The 26,172-nt window shown below is 42.9% G+C and overlaps 1 protein-coding gene across 2 annotated transcripts in view; it reads left to right on the top strand.

The window, feature by feature from the left end:
- Positions 1-26,172, top strand: part of LOC147703301 (uncharacterized) — an 86,624-nt gene that overhangs the window by 5,607 nt on the left and 54,845 nt on the right. For both annotated transcript variants that reach the window (XM_086931737.1, XM_086931736.1), the window contains exons 3-7: positions 16,336-16,376; positions 17,295-17,360; positions 17,679-17,744; positions 18,255-18,308; positions 25,348-25,389. In XM_086931737.1, coding sequence (XP_086787863.1) covers positions 16,336-16,376; positions 17,295-17,360; positions 17,679-17,744; positions 18,255-18,308; positions 25,348-25,389 — 269 coding nt within the window. The remainder of the gene's footprint in view (positions 1-16,335; positions 16,377-17,294; positions 17,361-17,678; positions 17,745-18,254; positions 18,309-25,347; positions 25,390-26,172) is intronic.

The following is a 26,172-nucleotide window of genomic DNA, read 5'->3' as shown; positions in this document are numbered from 1 at the left end:
GAAACTTGGGTCTCCTGTATCTTGGCAGTGCCGCGGTGGGATTGAGCCTGCTGCATTGTTTTTTGAAACCTGTGTGGATATATATATATATATATATATATATACACACACAACTACCAAATACACAAAGACGTTCACATGTAAACAAACATATATATGCACTAAACTAACATCAATGTAAAAAAGTGCGTGACACTATCACAAGTATCACTTACAAGAAAGACCCTACAATTACACCGGATTCGCATTCTACATACCCACATGTTTGGAGTCACCCCATGACATAATCTTCATGCCAAGCCAGCTTCTGCCTAACTCTTGTGGAAGGATGTGTGGAATCACCATCACAATGTTCTTCACTCCTTTGTCCCATTTGTCTCTTTCTATTCTGCACACCATGTTCAACATCTCCATCTACATCAATGTTGCCCCCAGTTTCACCTTTCACAAGCAATCTTCAATTTTCACCACTTTTTTTCAATTACATACATTTCCGTCACTCAATTCAATTCAATTCTTTTATTCGATTAACTAATTGATAATCATAAAAAGTACATCATACAAGGTAAATACATTTCCATAAAAACACATTATTACATTACAAAGTAAAAATATAAAAAAGATTATACTATAAATCTATGTACAGAAATTGATTAATTCAGATATTCAAAAAATCAATTAGACATTATCTCCATAGTATTATGGGTCGTTAAGCATGATTTTAGGAAAAGCGCTACATTCTTTGCCACGTATTGTGAGTCTAGGTGCTGAAGTGCTAAAAGTGCCGTGCGACAAGTCCTCAACCCCATTTGGCGCAACAGTGGAATAATCCAACGTTTACGTGCTTGGTTATAGTAACGACAAAACAAAACAGCATGAATAGTCGTTTGGGGAGAGACTTGATCACACGGACATTTGACTAAATCATGTGACCAGTTTGACACAGTGGGAAATGTGACAAGGCGAAAAAACAAATTAAAACAAAACCTAGTTAATAGGTATTTTTCATAATTCGATAAATAGAAAGTGAGATAGGGCTGGATACCTGGAGAAACTTGGACCGTCAATACTTGCACATTAGTTTGTTTATCTACTTCACAAGAGAGGCGCAGTTCTCTTAAGTGGCTAAGGCATTGGTTTTTTAATGCATTTCTGCTTATTTCAACTATGGAAGAAGGCTCCGTGAAGTAATGTGTAAGGTTCAGGTCCTTCAAAAAGTTAAAAACATACATTAACCATGGAATTTTCTTCCAGGACATCAACTTTAAACAATCGGAGATCAAGGCACGTGTTAGGTGACATTGAGGTTTGTTCCAAATACGGTGCCATAAGAGGATTGGTTGACATTTGGTGTTATCTGAAAGATAGTCAATACCAAGCTCAATATGGCAACCATATATTGGAGCACTCTGTGGGAGTGCCAGTAGGTATTTTATAAAACCGTTTTGGATTTCTTGTAGATCTTCTGTGTTTACGTAGCCCCATACACCTGCGCCATATGTTGCAACGCTATGACATTTGGCTTGATAAATTTTGAGCAACTCGGATGGAGCAGGTTTGCCCAATTTTCTGGAGAAGGAGACAAGCGCCGAGGTCGCTCTCTGATAGAGCAGTTTCCTGCTTGCCATTGGCCTTTTCCAGGTTAATTGGTCATCGATTAAAATACCTAGATAGGGGTATTCCCTAGTTCGTTCCAATTTAGTTTGTTCGATGTAAAGATGTTTAGGGTTTTTAACCTTCGGACCCGTATACATGACAAAGGTCTTACTTTTATTCACTTTTAGTCCCAAAGAAAGCATGTAAGTACAGTATTTATCCAGTTGTTTTTGCAGCTGTACTAGAGTACTGGCTAGTATGACGGAGTCATCAGCATAGAGTAATGCTGGGATAGGGCGTTGGTTGATGGTGGGTAGGTCCTGGTTCCCTACTAACATGGCTATTTCCAGCCCGTTAGTATATAGGTTAAACAAAAAGGGAGCCAGGACACAGCCCTGTCTGACTCCTTGTGTTATACGGAATGAGGATGAAAATTCTCCACCTATCCCGTATCTTACGCAGGCTGATGCATCAGAGTAAAGCTCACGCAGAAACTTGATAAGTGGAGGATCAACGCCCAATTCCTCCAATATAGACCACAACCTGGCGTGTATCACGCAGTCAAACGCCGCACTGAGGTTGACGTAGACCATGTACAGATTGCCCCGTTTTACTCCCACATTCTTGCCTATTAAAAGGGTTACATTTAAGGCCTGTTCAACAGTACCACGTCCCTCCTGGAAACCATACTGGAGGTCTGTGATGATGTTCTTCTCTGTCGCCCAATCCTGGAGTCATTCCAGGATTAGGCGTCCTGCGACCTTCCCCATTGAATCCAGGAGGGAGATGGGCCTGTAGCAGGCCGGGTTGTTTTTATCGCCATTTTTGAAAATTGGAAGAAGTATGGAGGAGGACCAAGAGTCCAAAAGGCCAATTTTTGATACTGCAACCATCACCTGGGTGACGATTGGGGACCATAGATCAATATTGGTAACAAAAATATCGAGGGGGACTCCGTCGGGGCCAGGGGCCTTTCCAGTTTTAAAGGAGGTTAAAGCGTGTATGATCTCGCTAAGAGTGAAGTGAAGATCTATTGGATATACCTCTGTTTTGGTGGAATCAGCTGTCGATTCAACCTGTGCAGCGCCGATCGTGGGGGAGTCACTAAAGATCTTTGAAAAGTGAGTCACCCACTCGTCTGCAGTCACCGCCACGTCCAGATGCTGATGCGAGTTTGCATCAGCCAGGAAGGGGGATTTGACTACCTGCCAGAATTGGGAGCAGTCCTTGCTACGGCCGCTCGCATGTAATTGGGCCCAAAGTTTTTCTTATGGTCTTTTTTACAATTAATTTGGGCCTGTTTATATTCTGATCTAAGTTTAGCTACTTCGATTTTATCTCTGACTGGGTTATGTAAAGCCTTCTTTAGGGCAGTTAATGCTTTACAACAAGCTGAGTTAAACCATCTTGGGGCTGGCTGGTTACCTGTTTTGTGATGATGGAGTAATTCAGCCTGAATGACTTTTAAGATCTCCCGGAAGCTAGATATAATTTGCTCGGGGAAGGTGTCTTCCGCCAGACAGGTGTTTATCCATGGGAATGCCTTGGATATAACCTTCTTGGTAATTGTTATAGGATCGATCTTTGACCATTTCACGGAAAAACCATTGGTTCTATCCATGGTCAGAGATTTCTGGGTCAGTAGGCTCTTCCTGATAGGGTTGGAGTCATTTGAGGTTAACTTAAGAGTAATGCTATTAGGAAAATGATCACCTGAAATTTCTGAACCGGTGGTAAACTGGAAAAGTTTACCCTTTAAAAAGTAGGAACATAAAATAAAATCTATGGTGCTTGAACAACCCCTACCGTGGAAAGTGGGTCTAAAATCTACAGGGGGGTCTACAAGTTCATTTGTATACATCAGTTCTAGCAAAGTAAGGCTGTCATTGAGAGAGTCACCTAGATAGGAATGAGTGAAGTGTGTCAATGGACAGTCTTGTTCATCTAGAAGGCCACAAGTGCCTTTTTTATAACTAACACACAATGGTACATGGTACATTGAAGTCCCCTCCCCATATTACATTACAGGCAGATGGTAAATGTTTAAAGCGTTGTTCATTTATAAGATGGGAAATTGCAGAAACAGTTTCAGCACAGTCCTCTGGGGATAGGTAGTTATAAAAATTAATAAGACAGTATGACGTACCATCATTAAAAATAATCGATAAGATCTGATAATTCGGGGTAATATGGGGGATGGAAATATTCCTTACTGCCAGGTTATTTGAGATATATACTACTAGGCCTCCCATGGGTCTACCATGAGTGGTAGTACACGCTGGGGAGTGAAATGTTTTATAGCCTTGTAGATGTATTGGGTCGATTGCCCAGGTTTCCTGCAGGCAAATTATCTGGTGGATAGATACGAATTCTAGCCAGGATTTAAGTAAGATCTTTGATCGATGGCCTGCTACATTCCAGAATAATAGGGATACTAGCAAGCTCGATGAAATGATGGTGTCGTGTGCTGGACTTCCTAGTTGTGGCGAAGTATGGAGGGAGATGCGATTGTCATCGTTACCAGAGTAGGGCGAGATTTCAACACATGGTGGTAACACAAGACTGGGGGGTGGAATCGAGGGTAGTAGAGGTCTGGGTGAAATAGATGGTGATGGGCCTAAAGAAGGGGGATTCCTGCTATCCTGGTTGTTGGTCGATGGTGGTCAATCTACCATCTCCAGGCAATCAAATCTATTATACGTGTGAACACCCCTCCAATCATAGGGTAGTGCGGTGTCTCTGCCTCCTTGTCCCGACCAGTCTGCCCAGTCTGATCTTCTATTCCAGCTTCCTACCTGAGTCCAGTTCCACTCAGGACCTGGGGCATAGCGGTTAGCTGGGGGATAGAAGAAGGACAGTCTTTTTGTACCTATTCCTTCTGAGGATAATTGGGACCCCCAGGAGGAGATATGTTCGACCGATTGGGGGTCTTCAAAATTAATTATTACACAATCTCCAGGAATTGTTTTTAACTCTTTCCCCACCCAAGGAACCCTACGGACTGAAGTGACTCTGTTGTTGATGTAGGGAGGAAGTGGCCTGTTGGTTGATAGCCAATGTAGCACTTTATTTTTTAAGGACCATCCTGGTTCCTCTGAGTTTGGATTCAACTCAGGAACCCCGGTCATGATAACGACAAATGGAGTTGCTTCCGGGGGGAGATGGGCTGAGCGAGCTCCATTGCGTCTAGTGTTATAAGCGGCGTTTTCAGTTGCCGGTGTTTTTGTTGTATTCGTTGTGTGGGGTAGAGTACGGGTAGGAACTGGTACCAAAGGAGGAGCTGGGAGTGATGGTGTGGCAGGGCCCTTTTTTGCAGCGATAGATGGTAACGTTTGCTGCACAGTTGTAGTTATTGGTTTTTGATGGACTACCGCTGTGGTAGTCACAGATTTGAGTGCTTGAGGTGCTTGATGAGTGGTAGGTGTCCCTGTTTTGGTAGATTTTGAATTAAGTGTTTGAACCACGGAGGGGGTAGGAATTGAAGTCTTCTTAGTCTTTAGATCAGATGTTAGTAATGCTAAGGTTTTTTCAATTTTGGACAATGATAACTCAATAGGTTTCATGTATAATTTAATTAGTGCCTTTAAAGAAACCAGTATATGAGTATCGTAAGTGCGGGGGTCCTGCCCACTTCCCACATTACCACTAAGAGTAGGGTTGGGAATATCAGATGAAAGATTAATGATATCTGATGTTATAAAACTAGTCTGTTGCTGAGGTAACGATGGATGACTTATACCTTGTTTGGGCATAGAGGATTGGGCAGTGAGTTGTAACGGAGATCCTTGCCGGGTCTGTGGGTTAGTTTTCTGGGGTGAGTGCTTTTTCCCTTTTCTCCCCCTTCTTTTTTTCGGTATGGCTCCCTCCCTCTGGCCTCTAGTATTCGGGGAGTGAGAATACTCGTCTATTGGGTTTGTAAAGAGAGTCGAGGTTCTCTCGATTGATAGGGATGATTGAGGTGGAGGAGAGTGTGATAATTGTGTAGCTGAGAGATCAATCGATACCGACAGGTCCACGGTGCGCGGGACCATGTGGGGCTCTGACAATGCGCCAGGGTCTAAATTGCGCAGTGGGGTTTTAGCTGCTGCCAGTAGACCCAAAGAGGAACGCTTGGCTGTAGCTAGGTCTTGGGAAACCCTCCTTTCTAACAAAAGGACGCCTTGATTTATGGCGTCATTTGCCCTTGCGATGAATTGATCAATTGGGCCTATTGTCTGAGCAGCATGAGATGGTTTGCTACTTCTGGTAGTTCTTGGTGACATACTTTCAGTAAAGGTAACAAAAAACAGAAAGCTAATAAGGAACACCAGGACATAGCAGGGCATAAACAAATGAAATATCGTGTAGAAGGGAAATAGGTGAAACTGTCAATAAGGTGGCCCAGTCCAGCCTTACCCGGTCTTGAACGGGCTTAAACGGGCCCGCCCTTGGCCTGGGCTTCGCGCGGCGTCCCGCGAGACGGGGGTGACGTTGAATTTAAGTGCCTCCTGGCGTGCAAAAGTCGCGGTTTGTGCCACTGAGGATGCTGGGTATTGCAGTCCTCTTGCCCCACACCACGCTCCGCTCGGCAGCCAGACCCCGAGATGGAACAGGAGTCAGGCGGCGGGAGGCGGGTGGGCGAAGACACGGGTTTTGGCAATCCTGTTTGGCCTCAAAAAGTCAGCAAAAGGTCCTGAGCACAACGGTTCATGTGGCAGAAGGTTCCCCCCCTCGACCTGGGTGACGCTGAATTTAAGCGCCTCCTGGCGCGCAAAAGTCGCGGTTTGTGCCGCTGAGGATGCTGGGTATTGTAGTCCTCTTGCCCCACACCACGCTCCGCTCGGCAGCCAGACCCCGAGATGGAACAGGAGTCAGGGGGCGGGAGGCGGGTGGGCGAAGACACGGGTTTTGGCAATCCTGTTTGGCCTCAAAAAGTCAGCAAAAGGTCCTGAGCACAATGGTTCATGTGGCAGAAGGTTCCCCCCCTCGACCGGGGTGACGCTGAATTTAAGCGCCACCTGGCGCTCAAAAGTCGCGGTTTGTGCCGCTGAGGATACTGGGTATTGTAGTCCTCTTGCCCCACACCACGCTCCGCTCGGCGGCCAGACCCCGAGATGGAACAGGAGTCAGGCGGCGGGAGGCGGGTGGGCGAAGACAGGGGTTTTGGCAATCCTGTTTGGCCTCAAAAAGTCAGCAAAAGGTCCTGAGCACAACGGTTCATGTGGCAGAAGGTTCCCCCGCTCGACCGGGGTGACGCTGAATTTAAGCGCCTCCTGGCGCGCAAAAGTCGCGGTTTGTGCCGCTGAGGATGCTGGGTATTGTAGTCCTCTTGCCCCACACCACGCTCCGCTCGGCGGCCAGACCCCGAGATGGAACAGGAGTCAGGCGGCGGGAGGCGGGTGGGCGAAGACACGGGTTTTGGCAATCCTGTTTGGCCTCAAAAAGTCAGCAAAAGGTCCTGAGCACAACGGTTCATGTGGCAGAAGGTTCCCCCCCTCGACCGGGGTGACGCTGAATTTAAGCACCTCCTGGTGCGCAAAAGTCGCGGTTTGTGCCGCTGAGGATGCTGGGTATTGTAGTCCTCTTGCCCCACACCACGCTCCGCTCGGCGGCCAGACCCCGAGATGGAACAGGAGTCAGGCGGCGGGAGGCGGGTGGGCGAAGACACGGGTTTTGGCAATCCTGTTTGGCCTCAAAAAGTCAGCAAAAGGTCCTGAGCACAACGGTTCATGTGGCAGAAGGTTCCCCGTCACTCAATAATACAGTATACAGATACACCTTCTTCACTTGTTAAGATCAGAAAATTGAGCCAACCCTTTCTCCTCCTTGCGTCTTTACTCACACGTGCCCACTCTGTAATTCCAAAAGGTTTCCCTGGCCCAACAACTTTCTCAGCCCAATTTCTTCTTTTGACCCCTTTCTTCAGCAACCTTCTCACTTTTCTTCCTTGCAGAACCTCGAACGGAACCTTGCCAGTGACACAGTTGGGCGTGGTGCGATAAGTCCACACCAATTTCTCCACCACAATCTTCCATTGATACCCCTAATTCGATGGCAGTTGCAGACCCTCTTTCAAGGTTCTATTGCACCTCTCCATGAGTCCATTACTCTGAAGAAAATAGACCAAAGACCTGATGTGCTCAACACCATACATTCTAAGAAAATCCTTCATCTCCTCTGAGATGTTACCATCTGTTCAGGTACCCCTTTTGTATGCCATAACTCTTCCAGAAATGTCATCACATCCTGAGATGTTACATGATCTGTAAGTTTCATGTCTGGCCACCACAAATAATAATCAATGGCCACCAGAGCAAATCTGGGACACAAACCCACCACAGGGTATGGACCAGGGATGTCCAAACCCAACTTCTTCCAGGGTGCATCCATTTTGTCCACTTCCACAGCTGGATATTCTACTGTCTTTTGCAATTTGTCACTCCATGTGCACAGTAAAAAATCTTATCACCCATTCACGTTGGCCTAATCCAGGCCACCAGTATTCTGATGTCACTCTTCACTTGGTTTCACTCATGCCAGGATGACCCTCGTGTGCTAAACTCACTATGCGATTCCTCAATACCTCTGCAACCAACAATTCGCCCCTAAAAACCACCTCACCAATGACATAAAATTCTTAGTCAATATTCCTCAATGACTCTGCTTTCTCAGATGCTTTACTCTTGGCCGGCCATCCCTTAATCATATACTCCTTCACCTCATGCAATGTGACTCCTAACGGATTGCCTTTACCCACTCCAGCTGGCATATCCGATTCATAGTGAGCACATCCACACTTGCCACATGGCAATGCTCCTCATCTTCAACCCCTTCATCCTCACTTTCCACTGGTAGTCTTGACAAACTGTCCACAAACATGTTTTTGCTTCCAGGCACATTCTTCATTCTGAAAGTGTATTCCATCAATCTCAAAACCCACTTGATAATCCTAGATTAAATCTGTCTAGTACCTTTCCTAGTAAACACATCCACCAAGGGTCAATGAATGGTGCAAATCACGTAGTCCATTCCGCACAAAACCTTTCAAAGTGACACACACCCCTCCAACACGCCAAACATTCTCTTTCAATCGTGGAACATGACAACTCAGCACCAATCCTCAGCCATCTCCTCAACTGATCATGCTTTTCAATATCATTCCAAAAAACATGGATGTCATCTTGTAAGTTAGTCACCTTATCTTCTTTCTTAAACTAGTGGTGCGTGTCCCTTTGATACATTACTGCTGCGGATGCCAGACCAAAAGGCATATGCTTGAACCAGTATACTCCTTCATTGGTGTAAAAAAATGTGAGTTGCCTTGACTCCAGATGTAGTGTGATCAGGTGATATGCTGATGACTGATCAAGCGTAGAGAAAAAATTAGCACCCTTGACTGTCATCAACATATCACCAATGTCAGTAAGAGAATGCCGATCTATCCAAATACATTTGTTTGTCATGCTGATCCACACACATACGCACATTCTAATTTCCCGTCTTAGCTAAAATAACTAAACCCTTCTCCTTTCCTTGCACCTACCATTCTTTTCTGGCCCCCCTAAGTTGTTATTTGAATGGTCGAGGTTTGAGAAAGGGCAGCCACCTCTATAACTGGGTTCAAATCCCAGCGTTTGGTCAACATACTGTGATTCTGGGCACATCACGTATCTCACTGGGCCTAAAAATGAACGTGACCCTGTGGAATGTAACTGTTGCTTATGCCTTTGCTTTGATTGAGCCCTGAATAAAAACTGGTAAAAACTTTTTAAAATAAACATAGCAAAGCTAGTAGATCTTGCCAAATTTGTATTTAGACATGTTGTACAGCCCAACTAAAATGACAGAAAAAGTGCTTTGGCATGGTCCACACTGGTTGCCTTCTAGCGCTTTTAAAAATGTTCAACCATGCTGCACAGCAGCTACACGTATGCTTTGTAAATGTTTTATTTTCCATATTGTACGGCTGGGTAGTTGCTGTGCAGCATGGTTGAAGGTAAAAAAAACTGTATAAAGAGGCCAGCATTGATCGCGTCATGGCACTTTTTGTACGTTAAGCCATGCTGCACAACAGCTATACTGTGGTACAACATGGTTAAAAAATACGAAACCTATTGGCTTTGCTTTGCCAATGTTTATTTTTCCCCTGGGAGGACAGGATCAAGTCCGAAGTATCTTGCAGGAACAGTGAAACAGAAGTATGCCACAGTTGTGAGGCATGGTCTTCTCAAATTAATCTTCCACTGAATGCCTTGTGTGACTTTTGAATGTGATGTATGTCCTGGCATGCAACTTACTCACAATATACCAGCCAAATACATATCATGTAACCAGTATTTCTGAACATTTAGATGAAACTTTCTGTTATTGAAAATATTTCAGTGCAGCCAATTTTCCACAGAAGTAAGTCTGAGTCAAAAGGTGTAGACATGGGTGTTCTCAAGTGAGGTATCGGGATGTGCCATTGGAATACAGTGAACAGCCACAGAATACATTGCCCAATTTCCCCACACTACTCACACAGGCAAATAAACTCTACAAAATGGTCGTAGAACATTTGTACAAGGGTTTTTAAGATACCTCAAACACCCTGTTATTTAATAAGGGTCTACGTGAAGGCATTTCTCTAACAGAGAAATACGGTTCTGCCATAATAAAAATAAAAGTATAGTCAGATTTATTTCTGCGAATGCCCAAACAACAAACCATACAAGGATTAGTACTCTAGAACATTTTCGTAAATATCCTGAAGTTGGAAATCTATCAATTTGTATGAAGAAAACTTGGCTCGTATGCATATACTTCTTTGTGGCCATTATCCATCATCATTCCATTGAACGCATTGTGTATTTATTTCCCACCAAGCCTGCACCAGGTTGGGCCACAGAGGATAATATTTTAGCTAGGGTTTAAAAAACTACCTGCAACTAAGGACGCAGTGATCCAGTCCTGGGCTTTTCTTTTACAAATCATTATTCTGGTGTTTTTGCTAATTGGAATCATCTAATGACAACCAGAACTGCAACTCCCTGAATGCATTTGGTTGTTAGATTAAAACCCAGAACTTGTGCATTCAGTCATGATTACATATAGAGAAATCTGTATTAGTAAATCCCATTTAAGGTGTGGGGCTTGGACCTTGCAAGGCAAGGTTTGTCTGGAAGTTTGTAAATTCCCACAAACATGTAGCTCTGTGGGTATTTACAAACTGAAATCCAAAACCTTTTACTCTGTGGAAATGGCTCAAAAGTTACTCATTTCAAGAGCTGGAATAACTATAATTCCAGGATCCGAAGAGGGAAGCATCACCCCTACGTTTTGTTGTTTTGAGCTTTCTCCTTTGGGAAAATATGTTTTCCTCAGAGAGAGAGTTGGCTTTGGGACAGTGTGACTGGTGCGGCCGCACAGGACGCTGACCTGGAGAGGGGGACGCTGACCTCAGGGGAGCCGCTGTATTTCGCAGTAACTTATGATTTAAAAGCGCCTGTGGCAGAGTTCCATGTGAACCCAGTTTTCAGACTGATGTATACAGGCCTCAGCAAGGCCTGTAAGAGCAAAGGGTTCGCTCCTCTGTGCAAACTACAGAAGAAATTGGCACGGAAACTGGAAATACAAAAACATAGTTTAATAAACCTTTAAAGGTGGTACTACAGCTTACACAACACTCTACAGTATTGTACAAGGTAGCACAAAGAACTCAGACATGCGGTCCCCTTTTATCCACAAAGAAGGGGCTCATAAGTGGGCGGTTACTGCTCAAAGCATGATTTACAACCATATATGGACATTTCTTGAACATAATCGATACATGGGTGGAGTTAACAGTTCTTGAGACCTGCCGAACACACATTCCAATCCACGCTAATCAGAAACAGATGTGACTCCTACTGGACATGCGCTGGACGCACAAGGAACTATTTATAGCCTGTTGCTGGCCAAACTTCAGGGGTGACAATCAGTTAGGTAGGGCTCGCCTCGTGGCGAGCACATGGTAATGTACGGCACACAAGATGGACACCAGAAAACAAAATGGAGTCTGGCCGTATTTCAATTACGGGCGGGAAAACTAGAACGAAGACATGATAGCATGTCTTCAGCGAATGCTTAATACTATCACTGTTTTATTTACAACAAGACAGCAATAAAAATGTCAAGAAAACTCCCGTCATTAATGTTCCTGCCAGAGAGAGATAAGAGTCTTGTCTAGTTACAGTTTTCACTTGCTATAAAGTAGTGCAAAGGGTTAATATGCCTGCCACAAAGAACTCCTACCGTGCAGATCACAGATCTGCATTTTATGTGGATAGCTGAGTGGATTACTGCTTTTGTCACAGTGATCCTTTTGTCACTGCAGTTCATATGATACAACCCCAATATAGAACAGTGACTGTTTCCAACAGTAATAAAAGAGCTGCACTTTGTTTTTTCCCCAGTCTTATCTAGTCCTAATGGTGGTGAAAAGGGTTTGTTTGGGCAGCTCTACATTCTTATTAGTAAAGTCAGTGCTTTAAAAAATAAATGTATGAGAGAGAGTGTCTATGGAGAGATGAGGGGCACTTTTGCTTGGTGGTAATGAGGAAATCCGAGGAGGAGGTCATGGGGGTGCATACATGATTGTCAGAAGGGTGCCAACAGCGCTAAAGCTGGCCCTGCAGACAGAGAAAAAGAAATGCATTTGCACAGCTGGCTCCATTCCTCCTGTGCAGAACTTTACGCTTTCTACATTTTTGCAGACGGGGAACAGGAGCTCCTGGGAGAGGTAAATTGACTGTTTCAGTAGTAGCGTGGAAACTTCCCTTGTGGCGCTGCTTTTCAGTTGTACTGTTGGCAATGTTTATGAATTGAACACAAGCATATATGTAGGTTCAGGCCAAGTCATAAATCTCTTTCTGGTGTTTTTTTTAAAGTTAATTAGTTCTCAAAACTTTTTTGGCCATCAATGGTTATTTCGTAAACCAATATCAGAATATTTGCCTCCAAAGTTGTTGTAACACATTTGAAGTAAAATAAATAATTATTCGGGTCACGTGGTATAAATGCTGCTCTCTCCTAGGGGTTATCACCACAAAACAAGCCATGACAATTTAAATGACATAGCATGCCTGCATTCTCAATATGTAGAATGTAACTTGGTTGTTCTGCCTAATATTGTTTATCATTCTTATGCCTGAGATTCCAAAATTGAGCAATCCAGACTATTTTGTCTTTCACATATCTCTCTGTAGGGGGGCCTTCCAACAAGGGATGGGGATTTTGAGGCACTTTATCAATATTCATCAAAGGAATAACAAAATATATAGTAGCTTGTCTTGCAGGTCATGTTGTGGATACCCAAAAATTCTGCAGTGCATTTACTTTTTATAATTATATAATTAATAAGCTATTATTTCCATCTACACAGTTTACTAGCCCCTTCCGATTTCTCCGCGATATTATGATTGACAGATATTAATACGCCTTCTTCGTGTGATAAAATGTGTCAATTCCACTATCCATTCATCCTAGTGAATCATTTGGAGCATCTTTTTCACTCAACTGTGTAACATGATTTATTCAAGAGTGATCTCATTGTAGAGGTGGCCAGCATTGACTTGCATGGACTGGATTCATGTTAGACGCTCAGGACAGCAAGTGACGGGGTAAAGGATTCCCATTAAAATGCATTGTTAGGGTATTTAGCCACTGTGGGTCTTGGGCATCAGGTTCAGAGGACAGTCCTTGTCCTAAGTGCTGTTATGAACTTGGAGCGACTCAGTTTGATGAGGAGTTCTAAAAATCTTCCAAACATGTGGCCCACATGGACCAAGGGTAGACATCCATACTCTAGGGAGACTGACTTTTCAATTTTATTTGTTAAACCTTATGACATAGTTCTTGCAAAAACTTGCAATACAAACTTGATAAACAAAAACACAAAACCCTAGTTTTATAACATGTTGTTTAAGAATACGTATAAACCCAATTTCACTTAATATTGGAGATGTAACTACTGTATCCAATATAATATACACAATATAACACTCAGACAATACAGATGAAACCTACAACATGAATGAGGAGCAGATGGATTGTGATGTAAAAAAAAATAACTGTCCTCCACATTTTCTGAAAACTTGAAGAGCGGTTCAAAAACCATGTTACATATTTATATCAAACTCTGAAACAGTAAATAAATTTATCATGAGTTAAAGTGCCATGTGCCCCAACAGAGCAATTACATGCTCCCTATGATTTAGAAACAATGTTGTTTTTTTCGGTTTTATGATGCAACAGAAGTACAACATACACTGCCCACAACCTCCTGACTGGCACACATCAAAGGATACGAAAGAGAAAGGAAAGAAAAAAGACTAAACTAAGTTTAACTTACCCTCCCAGGACCCTTCTCCTCTCCTAACCAGCGGCCCTATGCCCTAGGCCTATCTCTGGGAGGTCCATGATCAAAACAGGAGATCTCCAATATTTGGTGCTGCTACGGCCCTTCCGACAGCCCCAATATGTGTTTGGAGAAATTCTGTGAGTACATTCCGAGCAGCAGAATTACTGGTACTAGCTATTTTTGTGACACAGGATTCCTTCAGTTATGAGTTGAACCTTTCTGAATGGGGAAAAGTCTGCAGAACTAGATTGCCTTTCAGAATTCCACACACTATTCCTGATTCCAAGGGGTTTAAGACAGGTATTTACCACCTGCTCCAGGCACTGGTGAATATCTGCAGCACCTCTGTGTAAAGGGATGGATAGAGAAGGTCAGAATGTCATCTAATGGAGGAGCATTACAAGCATCCACCATGCCTTCGCTAAGGATCAGGTGGGGGTGCAGGAACTGTGTACAGGGGTGCAATGTAGATTTTCGGCTGGTAACATTTTCCAGTGCAACCGCACCTGGAGATTCCGGTATGGGAACACGGTTTTCCTGATAATAATGCCAAGCAGAATGCCACACTGGAAATCCGCTCCACACTTCTTGTAATTTGGGCCTCAGTTCAGCCATGTAAAAGCCTAAAAGTCCTTTTTTGGTCTTGCCTACATAATTTTTTAGCTTCTGTTGGCCAGACCTGTTGTTTCCCAAACACTTAGAGTGGCATATGGGTTACTTCATTACACATGAATAAAGGGATGTGTAGTCTATCTCACTTCCCTCTCTTGATTCGATGGTTTTCCTTCTTATTATTGTGTTTGTGTTTGTCCCACGCAAGAGCATTTCGGTCTCACATTGTTTTGAGGTTCACTTGTATCTGTCCTCTGCTGATGTTGAGGTTTCAGCACTCCAACCATCATCTCCTTGTGATTGCATTATGGAAACTACAGTGTTCTTTTATTTTGAGGACTTCATAAAGCATATAATTTTACTCGCTCTCTTACCTGTGTGCTGCTTTTTCTCCTCGCATTGCCCCACCAATGTGCATGTTGCTTCCCCATACTCCAGCTTTTATTTCTTACTTATTTTTTTGTAAATATAGATCTTCATTTGTGTCTTCCCCTTTGCTCCGACCACTCATCAGTGTTTACTTCCTGCCAACTCTCCATTCCTACCATTCCACACCCTCCCTTCCCTGTTCCATTTATTATATTTTTGTGTAGTTTATTTATTTATTGAGTTGTGGGCCCGGCTGCTGTATTTTGCTACTGCTGCACAATGTTCTCAAAATGAGACTCATTTTTTTAAAGAACTACTCCAAAGGAATGATCTGCCATCTTGGAACAGTAAATAAACAAAAACAAAGGACATGGTGACCCTATTATGCCCTATGTGCGTGCATGCATGATAACTCATGGTAGTCATATAAGAACGAGTGTCCCTAAATAGGAAATCAATTTCTAAATTGCCAAACATGCTTGTGCATGCACCTTGACGCATACGTTCATATTTCGGTATAGAAAAGATGTGGCAAAGCCAAAAGCTCATCCTTTTAATACAAAGGCCTAGAGGCTTCACCAGAGCTATTTCATAAAAAAAAATCGACAATTGGGGGCTTCCATATTAAATGGCAATTCTTCACTTTATCCTAACGCTAAATTGACCACAACTGATGGTGCCTTAAAATGCAGCTTTGGATGGTCTTTGACTTTTGAATATTCTGGACACATAAAGGGTTCTTTACAGGGTTGGACTGGCCATAGCGGGCACCATCATTTCCCTGGTGGGCCACGAGGGTGGGGGCCTGTTTTGGGCTCCTGCGAGCCATTTTTGTTACCGGGAGCCGGCAATATCGTCCCGCTGTAAAAACAATTGACAGAAACCGTCCCTAGTAAACAGCTCGGCTGCTCCCCCTGGGGGCCGGCCGAGCAGTTTGCTAGGGCTAGTTATAGTTCCCAGTCCGGCCCTGGTTCTATAACCTTAACCTCTTAGTGGATATGGATATGTACTTATTATGATGGGTACAGAATAAAATGCACAAACAATCATTCATTATTTTATTCCTGAGAATTTACCATATGACATTTTAAAGTTATATCTTCCAATGTTACTCCTTACTGTTTACCTGTCATGGAGCAGACTATAGCCCTTAACACAAAAATACATGGCAGCAGAAATATATTAAAAACCTAACAGTCCAATTTTTGCATTGCTTTTGTGAAAGTCGATTAACCCAACAGGAGTGTCGCAACATAATACTACTGTTGCCAGTCACAAGTAAAGTCCACCACCAGGGATGCTTCTCCTTGCATCTCCTGTCACCCAACCACACACAAGAGACCAGATCACATACTTTATTTAAACTGCTATGGTATGCTAAATGTTTCATTTCATTCCAGATGGATTTAAGGGAACTGTTGAAGAACAGAAAATGTATTCCGTAAGTAACAGGGCAAGCATGTATGGTCTTAAGGTACATGGGTTGCATGGAAAATAAAGGGATATGGGGTGCAGCTTTTACGCTGTAGGAACAAATAGTGAACACTGCTGGCAAAAACAAACAAAATAGATACCATAAGTGACTCTCATTGGTCAAACTACATGTCACAGGTGTACCTGTGCAATAGTGTGTGTTGCTTCAAATTAGGTCGCAGTGTTTATGATTGAAGAGTTGGCTGTGGTTCTCCTTACTCCATCTGTAGGTCTTTGTGGGAGTTTGGTGCAGTGAGAATTTCTCTGCTTAATTGTTAGGTATCACTGGTGGGTGAGGAGTTTGAGGTCTTAATATTTTCTAGTAATATTTCAGGAGGGATATCTTTATAAAGTACCTTTGAATGGTAGAGTTTATCCCACTCAAAGCCCTTTCAATAGTATATTGGAGTTGAATCCAGATCTTAACTTCATGGCCTCAATTTGAGAAGGACCCTAGGAACACCTCTGAGGTTAACCTGAAATTAGTAGGTATTGCAGCATGAAGTAAAGATGGAGGTGTGTTTTGCTCTGAAGTGGTCCTGAAATTTAGACTTCTTGTTTCGTCAGATATCATTTTTTGTATTTTGCTTAATTTCATTTCAAGTTTATTTGTTAACTGTTTAAAGAATGGCAAAACCTATGCAGTTGATTGTAGTAGTTACTGCCTGTCAGTAATTTTCCCCAAAATGTACTTACACCTTTGCCCAGTACTAATTTCAGCATAACCGCATTTTACTGCCAGGAGTAATTTTTATTTAACATATGTCCCGGTGTTTGAAAGTTGAAAGGACTGAGTATAATAATTCAAATTGGCTTTCAGATGGATATTTATAAAATGGCTTTGTGATCTAGGAATGTACTGACGTATTCCTAAACTGTCTTGCAGAAGGATCAAGCACAGATGTTTGGCTTTATATTCCAAGGCATTGTCTGCCTCTACAATTCAGTCCGGGTAAGAGTCTCTGCCTCATACTTTACCACCAAGTCCAAGAAAATACACGGGGCCGGGGTGGCTAAAGGTGCTTTGTTGCAGTGAGTGGGGGATGGGAAGGTGATGCGTTGATGCACCTGTGCCGTGGTTTTACACCAGGCTAGCTCATATTTACAAATGTGCAGACTGGTGCCCCTCCTACATCCATCGCATGAAGGTCCCTGCAACTTTCTTCCTCACACAGAACCACTTGGCACACAGTACATCACCGAAAACTTACCCGCCTGAACACTTTACAGGCAAAAACTGAAGCAACTTCTTGATCTTTGTTTCTTTCAGAATGGGCCGGTGAACAAGAAAGCGGAATCCTATGAATTTATTACAATAAACACCATCAGATTTGTGGTAAGGATAACTGTTTTAATGTCATGCTATTTTGTGTGTGTTATTTGACTCAGTTAGACTCAACTGGTGTATGTCGGTGTATCTGAGTAGAAGTAGCAGCCACTGGCGTTTGTTGAGGAGAGGACACACAGGGTGGTGCCAGATACCGTGTAAGAGGTTTTTGAATGATGCAAGTGATGCATGTTGACAGGCACGCCCAGGGCTGGTCTCGGGTTAGGGACAAGGAGCTTGCACCCATTGACTCCTTAACTCCAAGCATTGTTGCTGCTTCTTCCACATAATATAAAACACAGATGAGATTTACAGGGATGTAAACCTGCTTGCGTGAGCCAAGTCAGAAAAGAATGTCTTACAGGAAGGGTATTACCAAGTCACGCATGTAGCTGAGTGCACCTTTTACTGCACATGTGTTCCTGACAAAGTAATGCATCACTGGCAGCTGGGTTAGCAGTGTGGATGATGTCTTCAAGAATATATATTTACTACAGACCAAGTTCTTTTTACCCTCAGGAAACTACTGCAGCCAGCTGTGGAGTGTCTACCCAACAGCTGTTCCTTAATCAGGTAAGAGTTTTCTTGCTCTAGTGTTACCCTATTGTAAACCACTGTGATAGGTCAATTGATTCTGGCCTCAGTTACTAAATATTCTTGAAGCCTATGGGATGCAGAATTGAGATCCTGCAGGTACGACTAGACCTGCGCAAACTGTTTTAAATCAGTAAAATATGTGACATTTTGTCAAATTTTACTGGAGAATACTTTTGCATATTTTTTCTATAGGGGATTTTTCACTAATCAGTCCCCTAACTGATATCTTCAAGTCTTTTGAACTCAACATTTGCCCACATAATCAATTTTTGCACAGGATTGCTTGATGCCAATTTTATCAAACGTTATTCAAGTTCCCATGGCATTTTCAAGAGGTCAATAAATTATACAATTAAGACCATTAATGAAATAAAGCCAGAATTAGAAAGGGTCTGAGTCAAATTGAATATGGTATGTTTGGATCTGCACATATGTGTGCAGGCATAAATCAGAGATTTGTATCCATCGCATCGTTACATGTGCATTTTGTTTGCATGGTTATGATTACCAATCAACACAGGCAATTTAGTTACACCCATTATTGAAGTGTAAATAAATGATATGGGGAAAGGCCCCTATTCAGAACAACTTTGAATTTCATTACCTAATTCTAACAATTCAGTCGCACATGATGCCAAACAATACTTAATCATAAGTTGAATTTTCAACAAATCGGTCACAACAAAGTTGTTAAACATATCCTGTCCACGGCTCAACCAACCTTAAAAGACACTGGTTTGACAGAGACAGAGATGGAAGCAGGGCTAGGGGTAGGTGTATACAGAGAAGAGGGTGAGAGGTTAATACAGAGAGGTAGGTGGAATAGAGAGAAAGTACACTTTCCCAGGAGTCCCTTGGAAGATGGGGGTCCGGCAATGCCCACTTTGCTGATGCCCTAAATCATCTCTGACCATGGTCATCCAAGGGCAGGATCCACAGAGATATTTAGGTTTGATTCATTCTATGTGAATTTATCTGACATGTATATTCTTAAAATCTCGCGTAGATCAGGCCTCCTAGATCTATCCTGGACATGTCAGATAAATCTTTGTCTGTCCCTCAAGGAGAGGATGGTGAACATTAATTTTAATAATTTATTGCTTTTGCCTCTCAGGGATTCTATCCATATTGTAATAACACCCATATATTACAAAAAATCTCACAATAGGAAGATGAGGAAAATTCATACATCACCACAAAAAATGATGCCTATGACAAATCACAAAGGAGTTGACCGATAATCTTCTGATGGAGAGGAGGCCTTTCGTGGGGGACAGCATCTCGTGAAAAGGATCATCCCTCACTTCTTGTGCGCCTAATTCGACCATGCATAGTTCACACTCACATGCAACGATCCCTTAAACTTGAAATTGCTACATCAAGAATACAAAATAAAAATGTTTTCTCTCTGTCCTTACTTTTTAAACCCTTTGCATTTATTTACCATCACTATTCCCTCTGTGACATATTCCTTCACTCTTTTTAGCACTTTTTGGCGGAGAGTCCAGTTTCTGTCTTCACCTCACAAGTTTTCTCATCCACTCTTGGTATTCTACTTTTGAGCAGGAATATCCGTCCCCAAATCAAGAAACTTTGACATCTAATGAAGCAGTAGTAATCACAACCGCACAAATAGTTAACAGGATCAAGAAAGGGAGAAGAGATGGAGCCCCAGGTCCAAATGGAATACCTCCAATTTTTTTCAAACAGGAACCAAAATATTGGGCGTTTATTCTTAAACCAATGGTCGAAAAAAATCGGCAAACTCTGACAATCCCACAGTCATGGAGGGGGGCAATAATATCACCAATATACAAAATAGGCGATAGAAAAGACCCAAGACGCTATCGGTTAATAGCCCTACTAGACAACGAGGCTAAGTTTTTCGCGGGCCTCCTACTTCAGGAATTGACATTGTGGGCAGAAGAAACCTCAGCAATCCCGTTTAACCAAATGGGCTTCATGAAAAATATGGGGACACAGTTGTCCAACCTATTTTACGCCGATGACCTGGTGTTAATTAGCCGGACTCAGATTGGCCTACAGCGGCTTCTCGACATCACCGCAGAATATTCCAATGCAAACAAACTCAGTATCAACTACAGCAAAACAAAAGTCATGCGCCTTAACCATCGCAAAAATAAACCATCATTCAGTTGGTACTTGGACTCAAATAAACTAGAAAACACAAACAAATATTGCTACTTGGGAGTGATCATTGACGACACAAGTGGAGGAGATAAAGAAGAGAGGCCTATTGATTGCACTTTCTTTAAGGAACCTTAAAAAGAAGATCACTGGTCCAAACTTCACTCCACTCCTCCAAGTGATTCAAGCAAAACTGTCTCCGTCCATCACATATGGAAGTGAAGCTATGAGAGGCAGGGACCTAGGAACTCTGAATGGAGTAGTCACAAGAGCAATGCGGATAATGTTCGGTCTCCCGAAATACACCTCTCCGGCGCAGATCCGACTTGAATTTGGGTTGTTCAAGGAAGAGATTGCACGCAAGGGATCATATCTTAAGACCTGGTATAAAATAAGCAGAGGTGAAGCACACACTCTTAACGCACTCCTCTGGAAAGATCTACTAAACAAAAACGACAGTCCAGCAAGACTCTTTCTGGAGGATGCCATTAACCAACTGGGGGTAAGGCAGCTATGGGAACTGCAAGGGAACCTGGCAGGCTTTAAAAAAAAACGTAAATAAAATTGTTAAGAAAGAATCCCTCATTCAAGACAAAGCTTCATTAGCTAAGCGAGCACATGGCTGGCTGACGGTTCAAACTTATAACAAACTCACTCCACAGTCGTATATGTCGACCAGTTTTACCAAAACAACAAAAGATTGGGAGTACTACCGTCAGCGGACCACATGGCCCCATGGCTGCGCCCCTCAAATGCAGCAAAATGCCGCTTATGCGGTATGCACGAGGAAAACATCATACACCTCATTACCATCTGCAAGGAGCTGCAGTAAGTGCGCAAGAACTTATTGAGACCTCTATTTATAAAAAACGGAAACAGAACCTGTAGAGAAGCAACTTTGGCCTGCTTCAGAGGCGTGGATGTGCAAACCGCCTGCCGACTGGTTAAATATCTTGGAGCAGCAGAATCCAGGCTCAAAAGAAATGATGAAAGTCTGAATGTACACTGTTACTACACCCCTAAAGACGCCAGCTCCTAAATATCAGGTCGGCCTAGAGTCTTAAACTGACCCGGAACACTGAAGCACCTCCTCCAAGAGGTACAAACATTTAGGGGGAGTCCCAGCCTGTCCTCCAAAAGGAAAAAAGAGGATTGGAGCTGACACAACATACCGTCCTTCGAGAACAAGACCTATGACAGATTACCAAAAATCGCCTCGTAGAAACTTACGAGTATCTTGAGGTGAAGTGATACTTCACCAAATATATATATTTTTTTTAATTCCTTTTTTTAACTGTTTTTAACTATCTTCTTTTACAATCTGCTCTCTTTTATTGTCTATGGCTATTTGTAATGGTTTTTATTAACTGAACATTAAGCATTTACTTACTCTACTTTTGAGCATATTTCCCTGATGTAATTCCGATTCTTCACCTTGTCACTGAGCATATTACCTAATTGGCATTCAAGTGTAAAATATGTTTTCCTACTTTTACACTTTGTTAACGTTGCACATGTCCTTAATTTCTTTCGACGTTGTTCTTCGTGCTCTCTTTATTGGTCTCCAAAGTATAATCTCCATCCTTCCTTCTCTTTGAATTTCTAGTTGTCCTCATCAGTACTCATCATCCATAAATGTAGTTTTCCTCTGCATCTTGGAATGGGCATTTTGCCTCTATGTTTTCACCTTTTTCCTTGGTTGCACAAAGTTCTTGTTCTGAAGACAGACTTTCCAAAATAGATTGTGTTTCTAAACTTTCTATCTTCTGTAGTTTTAGGCCGCATTTACTATGGCCCTGTATTGCCGATGCCTCCTGGTTAACTGACCCCTCCTCCTCAACTCCAGCAACCCCTGACAAATTTGGTTTGGGGTCATAAATCCCTTACCGTATTTATTTACACATACAAACGAGACAAAAAACACATTTTACTTTATGGACAGTAACAAACATTTGTACAGTTGGTTTACAAGAATCAAAGCCTAGCCTAACAAAGACACTAATACATTTATTTCCTATCCATAACTACATTTCTGTTCCATTGCATCCTCAAAATTCATTTTTGGGTGAGATCATCACTGGCCCTAGTGTCCTTTCCTCTTAACATCCTGTGTCCAATCAAAGCTGCACCTTGGTGTATTCCTCCTTATGGGAAGAGCCCACACAAGGATCTCCCTTACCGGGATAATCCTGTGCAGGGGGCCCATCTGCCAACTGGGATACCTCTCTTGGACACCTCCTGCACCCATCATTTGCCTCTCCAAGGGACTGTGCTAGGTTGCGCCCAGTGTGCCTGCAGGGGTGGATGGCAGGTAAAGAGAGCAGGTCAAAGGGTACCCCCTACCACCTGTGCCCCTGTAAACTCCTTTGAACTCACTGCCAGCAGTCCTTGGAGGGTCCTGTGATGCTGTTGTTATTTTAGTGTAGAAGGAAAAGGATACCTTATATAGAGCATAAATGTCCAACCAATCAGGACCTCACAAGCCACAGGCCAGCATAGTTCACCTGCTATCTGGCCGCCCTCCAACCAAATTGCATTGGACATGTCCTAGCCATGCCACCAAGTTCTCAAGAATATTTTCTTACCTTCCTCAGTACAGTGTACCCCATCCTTCGAGAACCAACCGCCCAGCCTTGATGCAGGCTGGGATATAGATAACCCCCCTGGCTGGCTTAACCAACTTACCCATTCTATTGTGCACATGGTTTGGACTGGGAATGATGGCTGGCCCCACTCGCACTGTCTCAGGAGACTGTTCCTCATGCCAACCAGGCTTGCAGATACCAACACAAAGCAAGTCGTCCCTTTCGGTTGGAGAAGTGCCTTTTTTTCTGTGCAGGTAGCAGCAGGTGTGTGGAATGTGTCTAGGAAAGCATAGGCTTGTGGGTCTTTCTGGCAAAGGTTGACTTAGCAGTGCTCCCACTTGCGGTTTCTTCCCGTTGACGCCGCCAATGAAAGGTCCTAATTGAATTTTCACCTTTCACAGAAACTGGATCAAATGTAAATAGTTAAAAAGGGTATATTTGGGACAATTCCCATATTTAAGGTGTGCCCTCTAATTGGATTCCTACGTGCATGAGACCTTGCTTGTTTTCTGGATGCAAACCACGCATCCAGAAAATATACTTCAATTTCCCCTGACGGACTAACTACATTAGTGCAAAATCAGCCTAGTGCATTGGAGTGCTTTACCTGAATTCCAGTTAGCCCTAGGCAGACAACGCCAAGTAATGAATGATACTGGTGCAACAACGCAAACAAAGGAACCCCAAAACCACCCAGTGCCCCCTCGCCTCCACAGCCTAGAAGTGCCCACCGGAGCCACCACTGAGTACAGGAATTCATAAATTGCACTTGGGTATGGTGGGAAATGGCTCTCAAGCCCCTGTGGCTCTATTAGGCATTTGATGGACCTTGGCTGCCAAGAAGATTCTGAAAAAAGATATTCAAGACCATTACCATAGTGCTGGCAGTAATCAGCATTGGCCCACTGGAGCCTAAAACAAAGAAACAGAAAAACAAAGAAACATGCAGGCAAAACTCTGGGTTCCAAGCACATAGGGTATAGAGGTGGCGTCTTGTCCATGGTGGCCAGTGGGAAAAAGAGACCCATTTGCCACCTCCCAGCACCTTTTATGGGCTAAGCTGACAAACTTGCTCCAACAGCCCAGGAAGCACTCAAATGCCTCTAGTACAGCGCCAACCGTCAGCCAATCCTGCACTGACCTTCCCCATGAAGGTCATGATGCACCACATCCCTGGTTCTACTCAGATCACCACCATATGTATGGCTCCCTGAGTTGGGCGAGCCTTTCTCAATTTCTACATGATGAGTAATTTAGTTTCATCTCCTTGGGTAGTTTTCAGTGAAGGTCTGACATCCTGTCTACTTGCATATCATTCCTGAGAGACTACCCACTTCCGGTGACTCATATCTAAATCATAGACTACCTAAATATGGTCATGGCCATATTGCAGGTGCGCCAGAAGCAAGTGTGGCAGACGCACCAAATTTAAGATTGTCTGTGTTGTTCACTGCCATTTTCGACATGCCATCATTTATATTGTTTTCAGAAGACAGATCTACAGAGATAGACTTCTCTTCTTCAGACACAATATAACTTATGTTCCTCACTCACTTCTAATTTTCTTTCAGTGTGCATGGGACAGTTCTGAACTTTTCTGCATGAGACTTCAAGGGAGTAAAGGGCAGACCCAGCAAAAACGATACTAGTAGGAACAGCACTGGGAGGACACACACTAAATTGAATTGCCCTTTTGAAGTCAACCAAAAAAGAGCTTCTGATTGACGAGCTGATGGTGATTGCAAAAATTAGGTAATTTGGCTCCCCCTGCACTCTGAAAGAGGCAGGAAAGAAAGGGATAATGTAGTAACTGTTAATCAATTTTAAAAGGGTGCCCTAGTTCCACCAACATCTGTTTGAGGGCTCTTGGATTATTCTTATCTCATTGTCCTTGCATTCAGCCTCGTATACCTGACCTCCTCTTCTCTTTTGTAGTCCACCAAAAATGAACCTTACATCTAACCCCCTTCCTGCTGGATGTGAATAGGTGAATCTGGATATACGTAAATGTGTAGATTCTCAATATTGCAATGTATCCAATGACATAACATGCCTTTGCCATCCATCCTTCTGTTCGATTGGTTTATTCTAGTGATCAAATTAGAAAATGTAGTTCATGTAATCATGTGATTATTGTGTTATGCATGCTTTATGTTCCTTCATATCGCCTATTACACTTTCTCAAATCTGTAAAACCATTCACTGGTCCAATTATTAGGCAAGTGCCAACTAATCACCATTGTCTGAACCTGAAGTTCAATATATGTTTTATTTTGTTACAGAATGACTACAACATCTACATGGAACTCGTGAAGATTGCTCAGGTAAGTTTGCTATTTTGTATGTTACTATTACTAATGTAGGAATCGTTGCACGGTTGTGGCATTTATTGAAATCCATCTCAGTGTAGGGATGATAGCTATCAAAGTAAGAGTTGAGTTATCTTTGCTTGGCATTAGTAATGCCCCTGCATGTGCACACACGAATATTCTCCTTAAAAAAATAATCAAAGTCTCTTGTATTTGGTTTCTCAAGAACCCTTTTATTAGGCTTTAGCATGAGCACAATGCATATTGTACATTGTACAGTATCATTTAATGATTCAGATAATCAATGTGTAATGTCCCATTAGGTCACTATATCAAATATAGTAGAGGAAACACCTGAAGAGGACATTGGTCTATTCTTTAACCTAACCTTGACAAATGATATTGTTAACAGTTTGAACAGGCCCAGCACTAAAATTTCCAAAGACAAGAACTGTGTCTCCTATGTAGAGGGGTCTATGTCTGGCAATTTATATTTAGTTCTGTTCTCACCCACAGCAGCACCGCTTCAGCCACACCAAGAAGTGGGAATGAACCAAGATAGTGGGGCACTCCAGGCATGGCTTTGGGAGCAAAGAAAGAGTGTGGGAACAGAGTCACCACACACTGTCGGACACCCTTTCCCTGGTCCCCTCAAAGTGGACCTGTAGCTCACACACAAAAATATCCCAATCCTGCACTATTGGAACCCTTCATAAGCCCCTCAGCTCCTCCCTGCACAGCGCAGTGGACTCAGCTTTTCTCCATTTTAACATTGACACATTCCAGTAGGACATGTTT

The sequence above is a fragment of the Lissotriton vulgaris genome, chromosome 7 (genome assembly GCF_964263255.1).
Source record: "Lissotriton vulgaris chromosome 7, aLisVul1.2, whole genome shotgun sequence".
In the NCBI taxonomy this organism is placed as follows: domain Eukaryota; kingdom Metazoa; phylum Chordata; class Amphibia; order Caudata; family Salamandridae; genus Lissotriton; species Lissotriton vulgaris.
The sequence above is the reverse complement of the archived record's forward strand: the minus strand, read 5'-3'. Positions and strand labels throughout refer to the sequence as shown.